Genomic DNA, 17,829 nt, shown 5'->3' with positions numbered 1-17,829 from the left:
AAATAAAACCCAGTGTAATCCTGCATGGAGCCCATGTGGGCAAATGACATGGGGCCACTTTGGAACCCGCGGACAATCCCACCAAAAACCCATATTTCAACCCATGTAGTACCCGGATAGAATTTATGGCTGGGGTCCAGATGGGTCCAGTGTATGTTGCCCAGTTGGGACCCAAATAAAACCCAGTGTAATCCTGCATGGAGCCCATGTGGGTAAATTACATGGGGCCACTATGGAACCCGCGGACAGTTGGCTGGGAAGTGTGGAAGATTAAAGTGTCTCTTGTGCGCTCTTGTCTGGCGCATGCTCTCTCTGCAGGTGGGTAATTGAATGGCGTGTAAGATGAGGTGGAGAAAGGAGAGATGGGCATACGAGAGACGCATGTGGAGGGCGCGAGGGAATGCAGGAGGGAGGGGAGGGAAGACAGAGCGGAGGCAACAAATATGTGCGACGTCTTCCCGTGCCATCTGGAGTGCTTTTGAAGAGCGGTCTCAAACCAGAACAGCGTGAGCCTGCGACTGAAGCGGAGAGTGGTGGTGGTGGAGGTGGAGGTGGTGGTGGAGGAGTCTGTGTGTGAGTGAAGGAGTGTGGGGAGGAACGTACGTGACCACATAAACACATGTGACGAATCTGGAGTGCACGTGACCACTCCCTGTCAGGTGACAGTTTTCAGAAAAAGCTCAGAATCTCTCTCTCTCTCTCTCTCTCTCTCTCTCTCTCTTTCTCTAACACACACAAGCACACACACACAGACACACACACATTCTGTGAGTGAGCTGTGAGCTCAGTTAAGCACTGAGTTCTGGTTAACCATCTGTGCTTTAGTGTGAACACAAGCTGCAGCTTGAACTCACCTCCTCAGAGACAGATCTCCACACATCTCAAATTCTGATTAGAATTGAGTCTGGTTACGTCAAGCTATTGTGACATACTTCCTTGTTAATGTATATGGCATCAAAACACTATGCAATGCAGGGGAGACAACAGAAAAGGACATTTTAAGTTTAAAACTAACTCTTAGACAACTCCTAACTTTTAATATTTGTTTTTAAGTCTTGATCTTAAGATGTTGCTTTCACTGAATTACAGCATTATAAAGAACAGCTGTTAGAGTGATGGTCATTATTCAAAATCAGCCTATACTGCAATACATATTGTATCGTGGTCTCTGTATCGTGATGTGTATCATAATCCTGGGGTTGTAGCAGGCAATCTCCAGTCCTGTCTTGTACTGAGCTACATCAAAAAGTTTCTGTTACTTTATAACCTACAAGCAATATTGTAAAATACCAACCATCAGAGCATGTGTCATACAGGCTCATAGATTTGTGATTAGACCACTGCAACGTCTTGTTCTGTATGACATCTAGCCCTAGTCTAATTTCCAACAAATGGAAATTCACTACACTGCTGGCTTCCAAAAAATACGACACATTCGAATACCATGCCATCATGGCTAATCCAATGGAAGATAATAATGGGATGTTGGATGATGACATACATTTACTGAGGAAGGTCAGCCTCATTGTCCCTTGTCCTATTTTCAAAGTTAAATGCAGACATGGGGAGCTGAGGGTTAGCCAAAGATGCAAAGGACAGAAGGTTTGGAGCCATTATTTCTCAGCTGTTTGCAAGGTTGACAAGGCAGTGGCTTCCAGATTGTGTGTGTGTGTCCGTGAGTGTGTTTGTGTATGTTTGTGTGTGTGTGTGTGTGTCCGTAAGTGTGTGTGTGTGTGTGTGTGTGTGTCCACGCCCCTGCCATCAGTTTACCCTTTTCCTTGTCCCTGTATCTGCCCGATGATGAATGACCATGTAGCAGCGTGTAGAGGGCTGATTAGGAACAGTGGTGCCACAGGCATAGATGAGCAACGGTGGCCTTTGAACCGTGGGACCGAGGGGTGGGCCGTGGTGTTTCAAAGCTGGGGAAAAGTGCTTATGTTGTTAGACGCTCTTTGACTAATTGTCTGAACAATGTGCCATACGTTTTCATTATAATTGTCATTTATTTACTCTCTTTTGTTCCATTATTTTCCAACTCTCTCTCACACACACACACACACACACACACACACATGGAAAATCTCTCTCTCTTTCTCTTAGCATCTTCATTCTTCATTCCTCAGCTCAAAGAGTTTAACACAGTCTGTGAAGCTGTCACCATAGATCCTTCATTAAAACGAATGGGTTTGACTCACGATGTGCGCTGTGCAAAAGACCCTCGGATTAAGCACACCCCAGCAAGCACGGGGTCTTGCAAACAGTTATTAGTCCCCTGTCAACATGCCTCACGATAGCGATCCCTCCCAATTAACCTGCGGCTGGCCTCGCCAGGGGAAGGTGATTATAGAGAGTTCTAGACAAATGAAAATGACCTCACCTGAGCGAGCGTCCTGCCCGGAGCCCCACCTGGCCTTTTCTAATGACACACATTGCCTCACCAGTCACCTATCGCCACCCACACAGCACAATTACCTTCACTGAGGGTATGTAAGAACCTTCACTAAGGGCATAGGTGAGGAAAGACGTGTCTCTATTGATTTCTCTATATATTTTTGCCTTCCCAAGGCTAAGCTAAATGTTGTCTGTCATATCATGCAAAATAGCTGGGTGGGACAGGCAGTTGATCAAGAACTGAGGATATATATCACAGCATTATATCATTGTAAATTGCACAGGAAATATTTGTAGGTCAAGTTCAAACGCATTATGATGCAGCTTTGTTAAAGGTTATGTGTTTGAGTTGCAAACCTGCACACCTGTCATTGTAGATGATGGACTACCATGGAGCAAGTCACAGATCAGTGAAGCGAAAGGTCACACATAACTTTCATTAACAAGGCCGCAATGTTAGCATTTATTTGGAGAGGGATCGATCCTCCCAGCCTTTGAACACATAACACAATATCCATCACTCAAAATGTGTCTGGTATACCTGAGCTATCCCAAAAAGTGACATGTGTCAGTAGGCATGATCTGTCATACTGCACCAGCCTTGCCTCCTTTCTAAGCAGATTTCCTCAGTTGAAATGGGATGTGATCTTGTTGATTGTGGTTTATTCCTTGAGTTCTCTGGCAAGATTGTTTTGGTGTAAGGCTTTTCTCTTACCCTGTCAGTAGTGCCGGGTGATCCTTCCCTCTTTTGGTACAAATGGCAGAGTCTGTGGATAAAGATTAGCTAAGCTGCATTGTTGTGGAACCTCAATATGAAACTGCTTATCCATACAATGCCCCTTTGTACAGCACAGAAAACTAATGCAGCTGTTTCAGTGCAAGTTCATGCATGGTGACTTTTGAGGCAAACACACAGAAACGGTGGCTAAATAAGTGTCAAACAGTGATTCATCATGAAACAGAGAGTTGACAGCCATGCCCCCACCACCTCCATGTTGACAGCCATGCCCCCTCCCCCTCCATGCCCCCCACCTGCTTTCATTTCCCTCTTGTCTCTGGTGAAAAACCCTTTGCTCCCTCAAAGCCTGATGGATCCTGGATCCGAATCGCTGTCCGTTTTAACAATGTGCTTTTGATTTCCTCCTCTCATTATTTCTTTTTAACTAAAAACATGTGAAATACAGATCTGTGCTTTAGCCTTTATGACTCAAATACTTAACAGCACATGCTCACCTAGCCCTCCAGCACTCCAGCCAATAATCAAAAGCCTGTCCTGGCCTGATCAACACCACCCTGCACCCACCCACCCCCACCTCTATGCCCATCCGTCAGCCTAATGAGCCCATCCAGGTCCTCTATACCACCGCAACTCTGTGATCTCAACTCAAATACACCCACTCCACTGGTCATTATAGTCTCTAAATGCCTGTAATGCTTAAATTGATCCTCAAACGGCGTAGATGGTGGAATGCAATATATCCTGTCTCCTGCCATCGATCGTGTCCTGTTTTTAAATTGCTGCAAATGGCGAGGGGCTGGTAACGTCAGGGGCACACAAGTGACTGCTTTCGATCACTGCAGTCTCTCAAGCATTTCAGTTCTTATGGGTTTCTTGATTGTCTGTTAGTTTGTTTGTTCTTCTTCAAAGAGAGGGATTTGCATAATGGTTTTCCTGCGGAATGCAGGATTGAGTCAGGTTCTTAATGATTTATCTATTCACTTGTTTGCTTGAAACTTCATGTCTTTGTATTGTTACTATACACAGTTGGGAAAAAAACACTTCTATTTTAGTGTTGAAAAGGTTATTCTGCACATGGCCATTTTAACACACAGATGTTTCCTTTGAGGTTGCACACTGGATCTTTTTAAAAACCCACTCACATTCATAAGCCTCTAAGGCAACCGTAATAAATATTAGTCATCTCAGCTCAAATGTTTGCAAATGCTTGCTGTGTGCCCAAGGCTTTGAAAATCCAGAGCAAATCATTATTTCATGTAGATAGACTGGGATTCACTACACTGGTTTAAGGAATAAGACCGAAACAGGACTATTTTGAGTGATGTATATATATATATATAGATAGATAGATAGATTAGAACCTACAACAGACCAGTATTCATTACCGTAGTGCATTGCTGATTAGAAACACTGAGGAGATGGCCATATTTTGTGTGGTTGTAAGTTAGTGTTTGTGCCTCTGAAATGTGTGTGTGTGTGTCTGGTGTCTGTCTGTGAGTGAGTGAGTGAGTCATTGTTTTGGGCCTTTTATATATAATAATACATGGGCTATACATAACCTGTTCCTTATCTGTCTCTCTCTCTCTCTCTCTCTCTCTCTCTCTCTCTCTCTCTCTTTCTCTCCCCCTCTCTCTCTTACTCACAAATTTGTGTACCTGTGTGTATATATATTGTTAAATACTGTGTGTGTGTGTGTGTGTCTGTGTGTGAGAGAGAGAGAGCAAGAGAGAGAGAGAGAGAACATGTTTCATTGCAAGTTGCCTCTAGATCCACCAGCTCTCATCATCCTTTTTTTCATCCTGCAGTGAAATGAATATGTGTTCCGTTCCGCATATGGCCAAATCACAATGGACAAGGAGACGGGAGAGAGGAACCTGAGGAGGGGAGCAACCGTGAGGAGATGAGCAGAGGAGATGCTATGAAACGATGGAGTGGATGGAACAGGGAGAGAGCGACTGTCAGGCTCAAAGGAATGGGCCGATTTAATAACCCCCGAACAAAGCAGATCCCTCCAGCAAGCCCAATCTTTAATTACATCGCATGATCGGAGACGAGCTGCGCGATATTAGCTCGCCAACCTTGATACAAATCATTGTCTGACAGAGCAATTGGAACATTTAAAGAGGGATCAGGGAAATGTGGGTAGGAGCTGGAGAGCTGGAAACGAGAGGAGGTCGTTGGATGGGGTGTCCTGGTGTGTGTGTGTGTGTGGGGGGGTGTAGGGTGAAGAGGGAAAGGTAAGGGGGGTGTTTGAGGCTATTGAGTTGGAAATGGATGGAGACAAGAGGGGGAATGGATAGTTAAGGGACAGGAAGCAGCCATGGAGGTGATTATTGTGATCTCGTTCATGTGATTTAAGGCCCCTCCGACCGGATAATAAAATGCGGGGAATTCATCAGCGCGCTGGCGCGAGGCAGGAGGCGAGCCACACTGCAACTTTCAGGGAATTCTAATCAGAGGTCTCAGGAATTTATACCCCCTCTGCACCCCCGCACCCACCACCAAACGCTCCCACAGGATGCAGATTTTTATCATATTACCACACTGTTAATTTGCTTTGTGCTTTTCAGTGTGTGTGTGTGTGTGTGTGTGTGTGTGTTGGATGGTACAGTAAGTACTCTTCAAAATCCATGTCTGATACAGATTCACAATCATGACCCCCTCCTTCTCTCTCTCTGCCTCTCTCTCTCAAACACCACCATCTTTCTCAACATCCCTATATTGCATATACAAACACGTTGACTGAGTGACAACCTGTGTTTAAAGCTCTCCATGCAGCTGGTGATTTAATGGGGAATATGTCACTCTGAGTGTCCCAGTAGGCACATATGCGTTAGAGGCATTATCAGTGGTATAATTATGTTTCATCACCATTCACTGAACAGCTGCCCATGGGATCATATTCATTTGTTTGTCTATTTCATTAATACTTTGTGGTTTTGATCCTCACCACAGAGCTTCACTGAGGTTCCTGTCCGTCATTGTTATAGGCCTGTCCCCTATTTCCGCTCTCTCTTACGTGTATGTGTCACTTAATATTAATTATTTTTAAAAACATTGTTGTTTTAGAATTTTCGAACAAAAGGGGCTGTAGTTAGTGCTTTTACAATACTAAGTTATTTATACTAAGTTTGTCCTTTCCAGTCTCACCAGAACAGCCTCACCACAAACATCTCCAGCTCAACCAATAGACAAGAGCGCATCCCTGTGGTCCGGGGATGTGTGGGTCGGGGGTGTGTGTGGGCCAGAGGTGTGTGTGGGCAGGGAAGGGTGGTGGTGGTAGTGGGAGATCAGGCTGGAGCTATCCCCATCACACATTGTATTCCTAGGAGCATATGTGTTACACACATATGCTGCCCGCCCTGAGTGTAGGCTGTAGGGTGACTGGTCGTGGCACCTATATCAAGTCATCCGGGTCTTTGGAGACTCATGCAGAGGCCTGATTGCTGGATGACGTCATTTGACTGTCATTCTTTTCACCAGAATCTTTGTTCTCTTCAAATCTGTGCATGTACCAAGTCCATAACAAGTCCTACACGTAAAGACGTATGTTGATTTCTTTTTTAGACTGACACATGACGGAGTGAGTTTCCCATTTCCCCATTATAATTTATAGAAATACTACAATAGTAAAACAAAAATGTGCACTGTTCTTTGAAGGAGAAATAGGAAGACGATGGAAAAGACATTGCAATAAATTAATAAAAAAGGAGGTTAGCTAAAGGAATAAGTAATGAGCTAAAAAGCTAGATTTTATTCTGGTCATTTTCACATCACCAAAAAAGAGCCGCTCTGTCAGTAAGCCTGGTCTGAGAGGACACAGCCTCCTTTCCACTGACCAGCAGAATCAGAATCAGCTTTATTGGCCAGGTTTGCGTAAACAAACAAGGAATTTGACTCCAGTTAATCTTTGCTCTCAAAGTACAACACACTTAACATGTAAGAATAAAAATAAAAACCATAGAAAGAGTAAAAGAATAAAAACAGAACAGTATTGTAAGAATAGAATGCAGGGCAGTAGAATATGGCTATGTTAAATATCTTACTGTAAACCTCAGCTCCATCTGACCCCAGCTTTCACTGTGGCTGACCTTATTCAACTCAGTAGATCACCTGAAAAGACGTGGGCGCTTTAAGGAATACTTACATACAGTGGCAAGCTGTCCTTTTGTTGGGTTAGGCACAATATATGCATATGTTTCGTTTTCTGACACCATCTTCTGTTCAACTCTTTGCTCTCACATGTAAAATGCACGAGTGGAAGACAGAAAGCAATGCAGAGAGATAATAAGGAGATAGATAAAGGCAGACTGAGAGAGAGGGGGGGGGGGAGATAAAACCGGGAGATCTATAAAGGCAGACAGACAGAGGGACAAAGTGAGAGAGAGAGAGAGAGAGAGAGAGAAAGAAAGAGAGAGAGAGGCACAGAGAAAACGGGGAGATCTATAAAGGCAGACAGTAAGGTGGAAATGAATAATAAAAGGTTGGACCTGAATTGCAGCTGCAATCACATCCAGACAAAGAAGCCATTCTGCTAGCATGGGCTCTGCTGGAGTGCCAGACTGAAAAATAAAAATTGGAAATCACTGAAAGTAGTCACCTTCAGCATAAAGCACTGTATGTTCCCCTTGCTGTGCAGACTAGCATAAGAGCTTCATCTGAAGAATAGGATAACCTTGTGTCCTATAGACTGACACGTTAAAAGTGTGTTCCCCAGTTCCACTTTCTGACAAATTCAGCTAATTGCATTTCACAGTGAGCGGTCAGTTCAGTATGTAAGCTCAGAAAAACTATGTTGTGTACACATTCCTGGCCCAGTAAATGGGAAACAAATGTGTGGATTGGACGGAGTCATAAACCATTCCAGCCAATCAGTTTCAGGAGGAGAGACTGGCCATTAAGCTCAAAAATCAACAAGTGAGCCACAATAAAGGACCCAACCATTAGATAGATAGATAGATAGATAGATAGATAGATAGATAGATACTTTATTGATCCCCAGGGGAAATTCAAGAAAAGCCTTAAGCCTTAGCCATAGCCATTAAGCCATTAAGCCTTAGCCCAGTAAATCTGTGGCAACATTCAGCATTTTGTATGAAGACAGTCATCAAAGCCTTTAGCATCAGTGGAAACTGCATTGTGGTTAATAGTAAATGGCTGAAACCCATTTTCATTGAAAGTATTCAAAACTCTACAATTGTGTTGATTCAAATGTGTTAGCTGCTTGTCCCTTTCTAACGTTTAACTTGTTGGAATAACTTGAGGACATATCTCAAAGATATTCTTCTTACACTCCAAATTATACCCAAAACATGGACTATAAATCCACTCTGACATATATTATCTACAAAATATAAACTGTAGAACAATGTCCTCTTCTGTGACAAGAGTGACCTCTAGTGGTGAGTTGTTTTAGTGCCCGTGCACGGAGAGATTGCAGTGGGCTTGAAGATGCTTTTGGTAGTGATGGATGGGAGTTGGCAATGCAGTTCCCAGCATTTATGTGGAATTACTGCTATTCAAGGGCTACGACAGAAACATTGGTTCAGACTTTTTAATCATCCTTATGTTATACTCTCCAAAATAATAACAAGTCTGTCACACCACTTCACCATGACCTGAGCAAATTCCTTACCTCACAAAATCATGGCCCAGGTTAGTGCTAAATCTCCACTCAGTTATATATGTCTGATATTTGGCTGATATGTTTGTCCAAAGTGACTTACATGACATAATAGTTAAAAAAAACAAAAAAAACAATAAAGTTCATAAGCCTAGGTTACGTATATAAGTAATTGTAATAATAACAGCACTATCAACAACAATAAATTAGTTTTCATAACAAAAACCATGAACATACAAATCATGACTCTATCAGATCATTAATTAAGTACAGTAAGTGCAAGGTGTACAGATGAGTCTTTGAACATTTCTTGAAAGTTCCAAAACTATTTCAAGAACATAGAACATTAGGTAACTCATTCCACTAACAAGGAACCACTGAGGGAAAGAGTCTTGACTGTGACCTCTATAGCATTAATGGATGGTCATCACAGCAGACTCTCAGTGGACCGCAGTGGCAAGAGGGGACGTAGAGCTGGATCATGGAATTGAAATAGCAAGGTGCAGATCAGGCCAGAGTGAGGGATTTGAATGTAGCTATTCAGGAATAACTCTAGCTGCTATAGAAAGCCAACAAAAAGTAACTAACAGAGGAGTCACATGTGCATTTGGCTGATTAAAGCCTGACGTGCTGCAGCATTTTGAATCATCTGTAATGGTCTCAATACACAAGCAGGTAGGCCAGCCAACAATGCATTGCAACAGATTTGGAAATAACCATGGCCTGCAGTTGTGTGTCATATTGTGAGTGAGTCATATTGTGTCAGATAAGGTCTGATCTTACTAATATTGCGTTGGTTGAACCGACATGAAAGATGTAACCCTTGTTTGATATCCTAATTACCATTAGAGTATCAACAGGCACCTTAAAAGGCTTATATTTCATTCTTTTCTGATGAAAGTTGATGAAATCCAAGTCCTAAATCTGAACCCAATTACATGACCAGTATTAGAGTGTCTCTGTCAGATGAGAGCTTGTCAAAAAAGGCTCATATTTTATTCTTTCCTGACTGTTTGATGGACTGATGATGGATTGTGTAAAGAGTGTTGAGCACTCTGGATTCATATGTATTTCTCTTTATTGAAGCTGATGAAAGTAATATGATAATGACTTGCATAGAAGTTCTGTTGTGCTTAGCAGTAGTTTGAAATACCACAACTATATTTAGCACTGACACTGACTTTAGAGACAATAACACAGAAAGTAATATAGAAGCATGGCAATACAGAAAATAACTTTTAATTTCATAGAGTAGCTGACTAAGTCATACAGTAGAAATTGTGACATTACCACTACCACTGTCAACACATGAAATGTCATACCAGCTGATAGGTTTTTCTTTTCTTAGTGTCTTGGGCTCTTTAAGTGTTCATGTGCATGCATTCGAGTCCAGACTGTAGCCTGCTGCATGTTATGCAGCCAACCATTGTTAACAGTGGCATACAGCAACTACAATGAAATACAATAGCAAAATGCAATAGCAATAGCAAAATGAAAATACAATAGCAAAATGAAAATACAATAGCAAAATGAAAATACAATAGCAAAATGCAGTAACGTGTTTGTCCACCAGAGTTGATGCAAAGAGCTATTCCCATGATGGAGTATCCGCCAGTGAGTCATACACAATGTCTTCGAAGCCTGAACAAAGGTATGGCTGCCATTAATTTTTACTGCTGCTTACTTGTATAGGCCTATAATGAAGTTTATTCAACATGTTTAGAAAGACAGCTAAATCACACTCCCTAAAGAAGCTTTGAAAGCCCAAACAAATTATGCTAATAATGAAAAGCAAGCAGTTAGAATTTTAATTTAATTCAGCTCCTTACAACAGCCTACATAGGCCTTAGGTGTGCTATATACTGTATTAGCTATATTTGCTAGGCCTTAACTCTGTCACTATGTCTTAATTCATTGCTGTGTCCCGTGGTGACATAAGGTCAGAAAATCTTGGGGTTCCAAATATTTAACATGCTGAATGCTGTGGCTTTTGTTTTCATTTGCACATTATTTCAGGCTACTTTCTACTTAATGCTGCTAATGAAAATATAGTGGAGTAAAAGTATACATTTAATTTGAAAAATAGTAGTAAAGTAAAAGTAGGATGAAACATAAAAACTCAAGTAAAGTACAGATACTCCCCATTCATACTTAAGTACTGTACTTAATTATTTCTACTTATTTACTTTACATGTCTATCTACAGGTAATTTTGACTTAAAATGACCACTACACTTAGTAGAAAAAATGTCAGTGGATGAAATGACATATAGTATTTGTTCTGCTAATGTAGACAAACGGATCAAAAGTAAGTCCTGGCATTCATACGCTCCTGCAGCCAGTAAGCCGTGTCAGGTGTTTTCCATGAAAAGCGGCGTTATTTGAGGCCTCACTCCACCACATGATTTGACTCCAGAACCTGATGCAAATGCACTGGGGCCCACAGATGTGCCAGTCAAACCAGGAGATCGTCCACTCCTCAATGAACCTCCAAGAATAAATAAAGATTGAATGAATGAATGAATGAATGAATGTATGAATGAATGAATGAATCAATCAATCAATCAATCAATCAATCAATGTACCACTGTCCTTTCCCACCCTACAGATATTACATCACATGTAGTAAGCACTGTATACAGTAAGCGGCCCAGTGAAGGAAATTTTTTCATGCATTTCACACTTGTTCAGTATGTTGTCATATTGAATAATTTTACCACTGACAACGTTATTGCTGTTACAAAATCTAGACTTGGAGAATCAAACAATAGACTGAAATAGTTCTGATGCATTAAGTAGCCTATATTATTATGCTATGCAGAGAAAGAAAAACAGCTAAACATTCATGGACCTGCTCTATCCTATTTCACTAAACAGGGAACACAGTGATTTAAAATAAATTACAATGAGCGTTTTGAATATCTGTGTTTTTGAATTTCATCTTTATCCCCCAACATTATGGACTGTTCAATAATAATAATAATAACAATAATAATAACTCCCTTCTCATACCCCTTTAAGATGCAACCACCCCATCCCCACACTGCCCCATAATTGAATATAATATGCCCTTCACCTCTAATATCTGAAATATTTAAGATATTATGTCTACTCCCCCTATGTTATTTTCAATTACATCTGATGAAGTGAAATCATTATTACGTAGTGTTATATTTAACAGCTCTTGATAATAACTCTCTCTTGTTGTATTTGCATATTGGAGTAATACAAATGTGTGAGTATTCACAGGTGAACCCAAAGCGGACTGTGAGAAGGGTGGGATTTTGTAATGTTGCGCCTTTCCTCTTCACTGGGGGAAATACTATGCCTAGGTGAGGTCACAAAGGTTCTATTTTGTTCTTATCGTATGTAGGTACACCCTAATCCATTTTGGCTGCAGTGTGATTGGTGTTCATGTGCCAAAACAAATGACTTAGACACATGAACGGGAGCACTCAGAATATCAGTGTGTTTATTTATTTAGGTAGTAGTACAAATCAACATGTCCAAACATATTGTTATGCTCCTGTAGACAAAAGGCATCTTTTCCCTCGCCGGAGGACTCTGCTCCAGGGGTGTGGCGAGCTGGCCAGTGGCATTATGGAGAGCTGAAGAGAGTAACACGGCAATGCTGATGATGTTCCACGGCTGACCACTGGCATTCTCGCACGCCAGTGTTATGTGATGTCACGGGCCAGTCCGGCAGCCAGCAGAGTATGTGGCCACAAGGTGTTAATGATGACAGAAGAGAGCGAGGGTATCCAAACCGATCTTGTCAAACGCTTTCAGAGATTTGTTGGGAGACAGAGTCCTCCTCTCTCTTTCTTTCCTTCCTTTTTGTTCTTTTCCGCCTGTCGTGACACTGCATTCAGTTCTCCTCATGCAAATTCTTCTAGGCTCCCCCACACACTCCCCAGAAGTGGGCCAGAGACCAACAAAAAAAGTATCTCTAGCACACACTCTTCATTACACCACAGTACAAAGACAACACTCTTAATGTTCACCAAAACTTGTTAACAATGCATTTCACAGCACTTAACCTTTTGATGTGTTTCAGGTGGTTGCTACTATATTACAGTATCAATGTGTTAGTGGCTCAAATTACAGTTCATATTGGAGAAGATAAAGCAGTCAACATAGTGACAGCCCTCCCTATAACATTTGGTGCTATCAAAATTAATCATACCATTCTCTTCTGGTACCACATTCAACTAAATTAGTATGAGAGTTTTTCCCCGATGATGATACAATGGTACCTAAGATGTAGTCTGGAGCTGGGGCATCCTATATCAGCCCAGGGCCAGTAAGGGAGCAGACACAACCTCTGTCTGATTTATGCAGCTCCTGTGATTGTTCAATTTACAACTGATTTTTCACCAAATAAATACAGTTATTGGTGACATCATTGCATGAGAACCCCACATTCATTTGTAACGTAATCAGTGCAAGACAGTCAATGACATCATTTTTAATGACATAACCTCAGTCAGTGACATCATCAGTGCAGATCATTCCCTCCCCAGGCCCACAGCCCGGTCAGTGACATCATCAGCCACTCAGCCAATCAGCTTGTGCGTCAATGGCTTCGTCATTGGAGTTTTACAACCCTGCAGCGCCCACAAACCAAGCAGCATGCTCCTAAGATCCATATCACAGATACAGACCTCAATCTCCTCTAACAAGCATAATGATACTATAATGCATCAGCTATCCATCAATGCCTTCTTCATCGCTAATAGGACATGCTAGAGGGTCCCCTAAACCTCGGCTGAATATGCATTAAAGGCTGCATATAACCATCACAGAGGAGTGGTGCATTGGAAGTGAGGAGGTCTATGCCTACTGCAGATAAAATACCTTTCAAAAGACATTAACATCATCCACGTGCACAAACGCAACACAGACGATCACAAAAGGAGAAGGGGCCTATATTCAACATCTTACTTAGAGAGCACCTCTTAGCCCAGTTGGAACCAGAGGCTGATACCATGAAATGACGCTATCCAGCTCTCAAAGAACACAGGTTAAAAAGGCAGTCAGCGGAACTGGCCTTTTCCATCTACTTGTGAGCTTTTATGCTCATGTGATACAAAATATGACATATTTCAAAGATGTCACAATAATAATAATAATAATAATAATAATAACAATTGGCATAAGACACTCAAAACATTCATACAGAAACAAACACACAAACACATGCATGTGCCCAGACAGGCGATCACATGAGACATCACCATGCTCAGACAGACCAGGTCAAAGTAGCAGAGGCAACCACGTAATACGCAGTCAGGCTCAGACAGACCAGGTCAGAGTAGCAGAGGCGACCACATGAGACATCACCATGCTCAGACAGACCAGGTGAGAGTAGCTGTACCAGACAACTCGAGGGACGTCAGTGACACAGAGGCGTTGGAACATCAAAAGGCAGAGGCCAAAATCTGTAGCCCTTTGGGGACAGGCCATTGTATAGTAAGCTAGAGGAAAGATGAGCATCACTAAATCCAAACACATACCAACACTTGAATAACTTGTCTGGCATGGACATACTGAATATGATTTGCTTAAACAACTTGAATTACAATGACAATGACATCATTATATCACATCACATCATCCCTGTTCTTAGGTCAACTGATGTGACACATAGCCTATATTTTGTGTACAAACATAATATTTCATATAACAATCAATATGTGTATATGTATCTGAATAATATATGAGGTAAATCTACTTTCTTTACATAAAATAAACATATTATTCATGAGGAACTGTAACAAAATCATGCACATCAAGCATTAAGAATGGTCAAAAAGTAATTTGGTACAACTATTAGAAGGCTTTCTCAGCAAAACAAATAACTCCATTCTAACTTTCTTATAAAAAATGCACCTAAAAAGCCTATTTGTCGGTGACATTTTTGAGGATGGTGCAAAAGTGGAAAAATTACAGGTTCACTTTTTGTGACTGACTTTGGCAAGCCTGTGTGAACATGACTAGTAGATCTCTAACTGCTGCAATCTGACCACTTACAAAACCCTCCAAAAATGAGTGGCTTTGTAATAGAGACCATTCACGGCAGTGTTAGACGAAAGCACACAAACTCCCACAGACCGCCATTGGGATTCTCAACGCTCAGCCATATCCCACACACCTGTAGAGGGTCTTGTAGAAGGAAACACACAGATATACAGCACAGGTAGCACTGTCTGGGCTTGACATCCTCTGCATGAGGCTATGACTGGGTTATTACAATATCGGTCAATACATGGTAACGTATGGTGTATTAGTTAAACCCATAAAATGTTAGTTCACACACAACACACAGTAGCTGAATCAAGATGCATTTTTGGCAAGCCACAGAACACGACCAAATAAAATTATGAAACAACAAAATTCACAAAAAGGTTAGTACTTTATAACAGAAATGCCACCATTTTCAAGTTTGTTTGTTTGTTTGTTTTTAACCATACGGGCAATATTGTTGTCCCTCCAGTTGTGTACCCTCCACCCCTGCCTTTAGTCTTCCTTCTCCTGTAGCTGTGCACATACTTGCTTCCGCACATAAAAGGCGGTCAGTGCGCTGCAGCACACCATGAAGATGAACATCGCCACGGCATCGTGCGCCACGTCGCTGGTGTGCAGGCGCTCGTACAGCGGCCGGCGCTCCAGGTAGTCCAGCCGCACGGCCTCGATCTGCACCAGCGTGCACAGCACCAGGCACACGTGGAAGATCTGGTGGCCCTGGCCGATGAAGTCGCAGCGGCCGCGCAGCCAGCGCTCGGGGTGCGGGTACGAGAAGAAGTAGGCGCTGACCAGGAAGAAGGCCACCTGGTAGCGGTGGAGGGAGACGGCCGCGTCCGAGCAGCCCTGCTGGTAACAGCTGTAGATGCGGTGGAACACGGGACTGATGTCCAGGCAGTAGGCCAGGCCCGAGGGTACCACCTGGAAGAGCTTGTGGGCGAATTTGGGCAGCCGTGGGCTGGCGTACTTGCCGTAGCAGCAGCCGGCGCACGAGAGCCACGCCAGGAAGGCGGACGCGGGCAGGAAGACGCCGCACACGCGCCGATGCCATGCCTCCTCGATGACGTAGTAGAAGTGCACCAGCGCACTGCCATACTGGTAGGTGGCCACGCCCACATAGTCCAGGAAGTAGAAGGTGTAGTGCGAGAGCTCGGACTTGGCGGAGAGCAGGTGCGCCACGGCGCTGAAGGTCAGGTAGGTGAAGGCGGCGAGCAGCACAACAAACATTGGCAGCGCGTGCGGGTCGCGCAGGAAGTCCACCGATTCGGACAGCTCCTGGAACTTGACGAGGACGACCAGAGCAGCCAGAAGGTGCGTCCACACGTTCACCGTCTCATTGTGGCGCTGGAACAGGGACAGGAAGTAGTAGCGCCAGCTCTGGTCGGGCAGCCGGTAACCGGTGAAGATGTCCGGTTCACGGAACACCCAGGGCACGTCGTTCAGTGTCACGGTGCATGGCAGTGTGGGGAAGGCCGACTCCAGGAACTGAGGGATTTGTCGGAGTTGCTGTGCATTGATGAACAGACGACCAATCTGCTCCATGACTACTGTCGCCATGGTGAAATGTTGATAGATGAGCAGAGCGCTCTAGAATCTATGGCTTGGAGGAGAGGTGGATAATGATTAGGTACATTAGTAGGAGGTATGAAAACGGCTCTTATCAACAATGAAGTGCAGTACAATTCAAATCGTTTGGATTTGAGCCATACATCTACAAGTAAGAAGTATAGGCTACTATACGTGCATTTTTATAAATAGGCCTGGATCAATAGGCTACATAATACTATAACAATAGACTACAGAGATGACATGGTTTACACCCTAACCTATCACGCTTTTTTGAGGGACCCAACCTATTCCATCGCCTGAACAATGAATGGGGAAGGGTTATGTAACGCGACTATCATCCTCCTGACAGCTTCATCGTCATCGGTCTGGAGTCGTTACGATGGAATAGTCCCACTCGTGAGCAGCTGATAGGATAAAATGAGTCGAGAAGGGCTCCATCATGGAGACGCCGGGCGGTAAAAGCGCGTGAATAATTTAGCGAAGGCATAAAGGCATGCGACAGAGAGACAGTGTAATCCGCACCCTCGTGTCTCTCCATGTGTAGACTAGACTACCAATAAATCGCGCTTGAATGTAAACTTATTGTTCTGGTATCACAATATAGCATGGCATACCAGAGTTGTAGATATAACTTAGATACATTTACAGTGAAATACATTGATAGACCATTTCAAGATAACGTTACCCCTTTCAGGCCGACGCCCATTATCGACGCATTCAATTCATAATCAGAAATGCGTGATTACAGAAGAGATAGGCTACAAAAGCCAATATCTAAAAAGCAAAGTTGCCTGCATTTCCGTTAAACGCCTTGGCACACGTTCTAGACAGCTAATTTGTCGCCGGTGTCGTATTGATACCAGTGCGCTTTAAACAAAAAAAAAAAAAACCCACCTGTAAAGCAATGTGCGTCCAATGATTCAGCAGTAACTCGTTGACGCTTCTTTCTGACAGATTTTCAGTGCTTTGGAAAGGTGTCGCATGATACCAGAAACCAGATTTTAAAAAGAAAGAAGAGATGTTCCGTTTTAGGGCGAGTCGCCTTGCCACTTTCAGCAGAAACGCTATGTGCAATCAGAATACTCCTCCTACAGTTGATAGGCAGGATGTTTATCCAATCATCAGCAGGTTATTGCGCACCATCCCAAGCGTCTTCCTGTCAGTGTCCAATCGTTAAAGCCGTTAGGCCCTAATTTATGACATGTTTCATCCCACGAAGAAGTCTCTAGTCTCCTCGGGTGTGCATAAGTCATTTTCACTGTTAAAAGTAAATATCACGCTACCTTTCAGGATATAGTCAGAAATACTTAATAATAGGCCTACTTAATATAGCCTAGGCCTATCCGGTTTCTCCATGCATTTTTAAAGTCAGTCAGGGATATAGAGCTAAATACCATTGGACTAGCATTATTTATTTGAGTTTATATCACATAATACATAATAATATTGCATGTAAAAATTAAGACATCCCATTAAGTGGGACA

General features: G+C 42.8%; 1 protein-coding gene across 2 annotated transcripts; it reads right to left on the bottom strand.

Annotated features, from left to right (window-relative positions):
* Positions 1 to 12,204: 12,204 nt before the first annotated feature.
* Positions 12,205 to 17,405, bottom strand: paqr7b (progestin and adipoQ receptor family member VII, b). Of its 2 annotated transcripts, none has more exons than XM_042108222.1 (2): positions 17,240 to 17,405; positions 12,205 to 16,376 (listed from the first exon to the last, which is right to left on the bottom strand). In XM_042108222.1, the coding sequence occupies exon 2, from the start codon at positions 16,331 to 16,333 to the stop codon at positions 15,272 to 15,274; it is 1,062 nt and encodes a 353-aa protein (XP_041964156.1). In that variant the 5' UTR covers positions 16,334 to 16,376; positions 17,240 to 17,405; the 3' UTR covers positions 12,205 to 15,271. The 2 variants fall into 2 exon arrangements, with proteins under 2 accessions (XP_041964156.1, XP_041964157.1); XM_042108223.1 differs by having other exon boundaries at positions 12,205 to 16,370.
* Between the last annotated feature and the right edge of the window lie 424 nt (positions 17,406 to 17,829).

The sequence above is a fragment of the Alosa sapidissima genome, chromosome 10, assembly GCF_018492685.1.
Source record: "Alosa sapidissima isolate fAloSap1 chromosome 10, fAloSap1.pri, whole genome shotgun sequence".
In the NCBI taxonomy this organism is placed as follows: Eukaryota; Metazoa; Chordata; class Actinopteri; order Clupeiformes; family Clupeidae; genus Alosa; species Alosa sapidissima.
The sequence above is the reverse complement of the archived record's forward strand: the minus strand, read 5'-3'. Positions and strand labels throughout refer to the sequence as shown.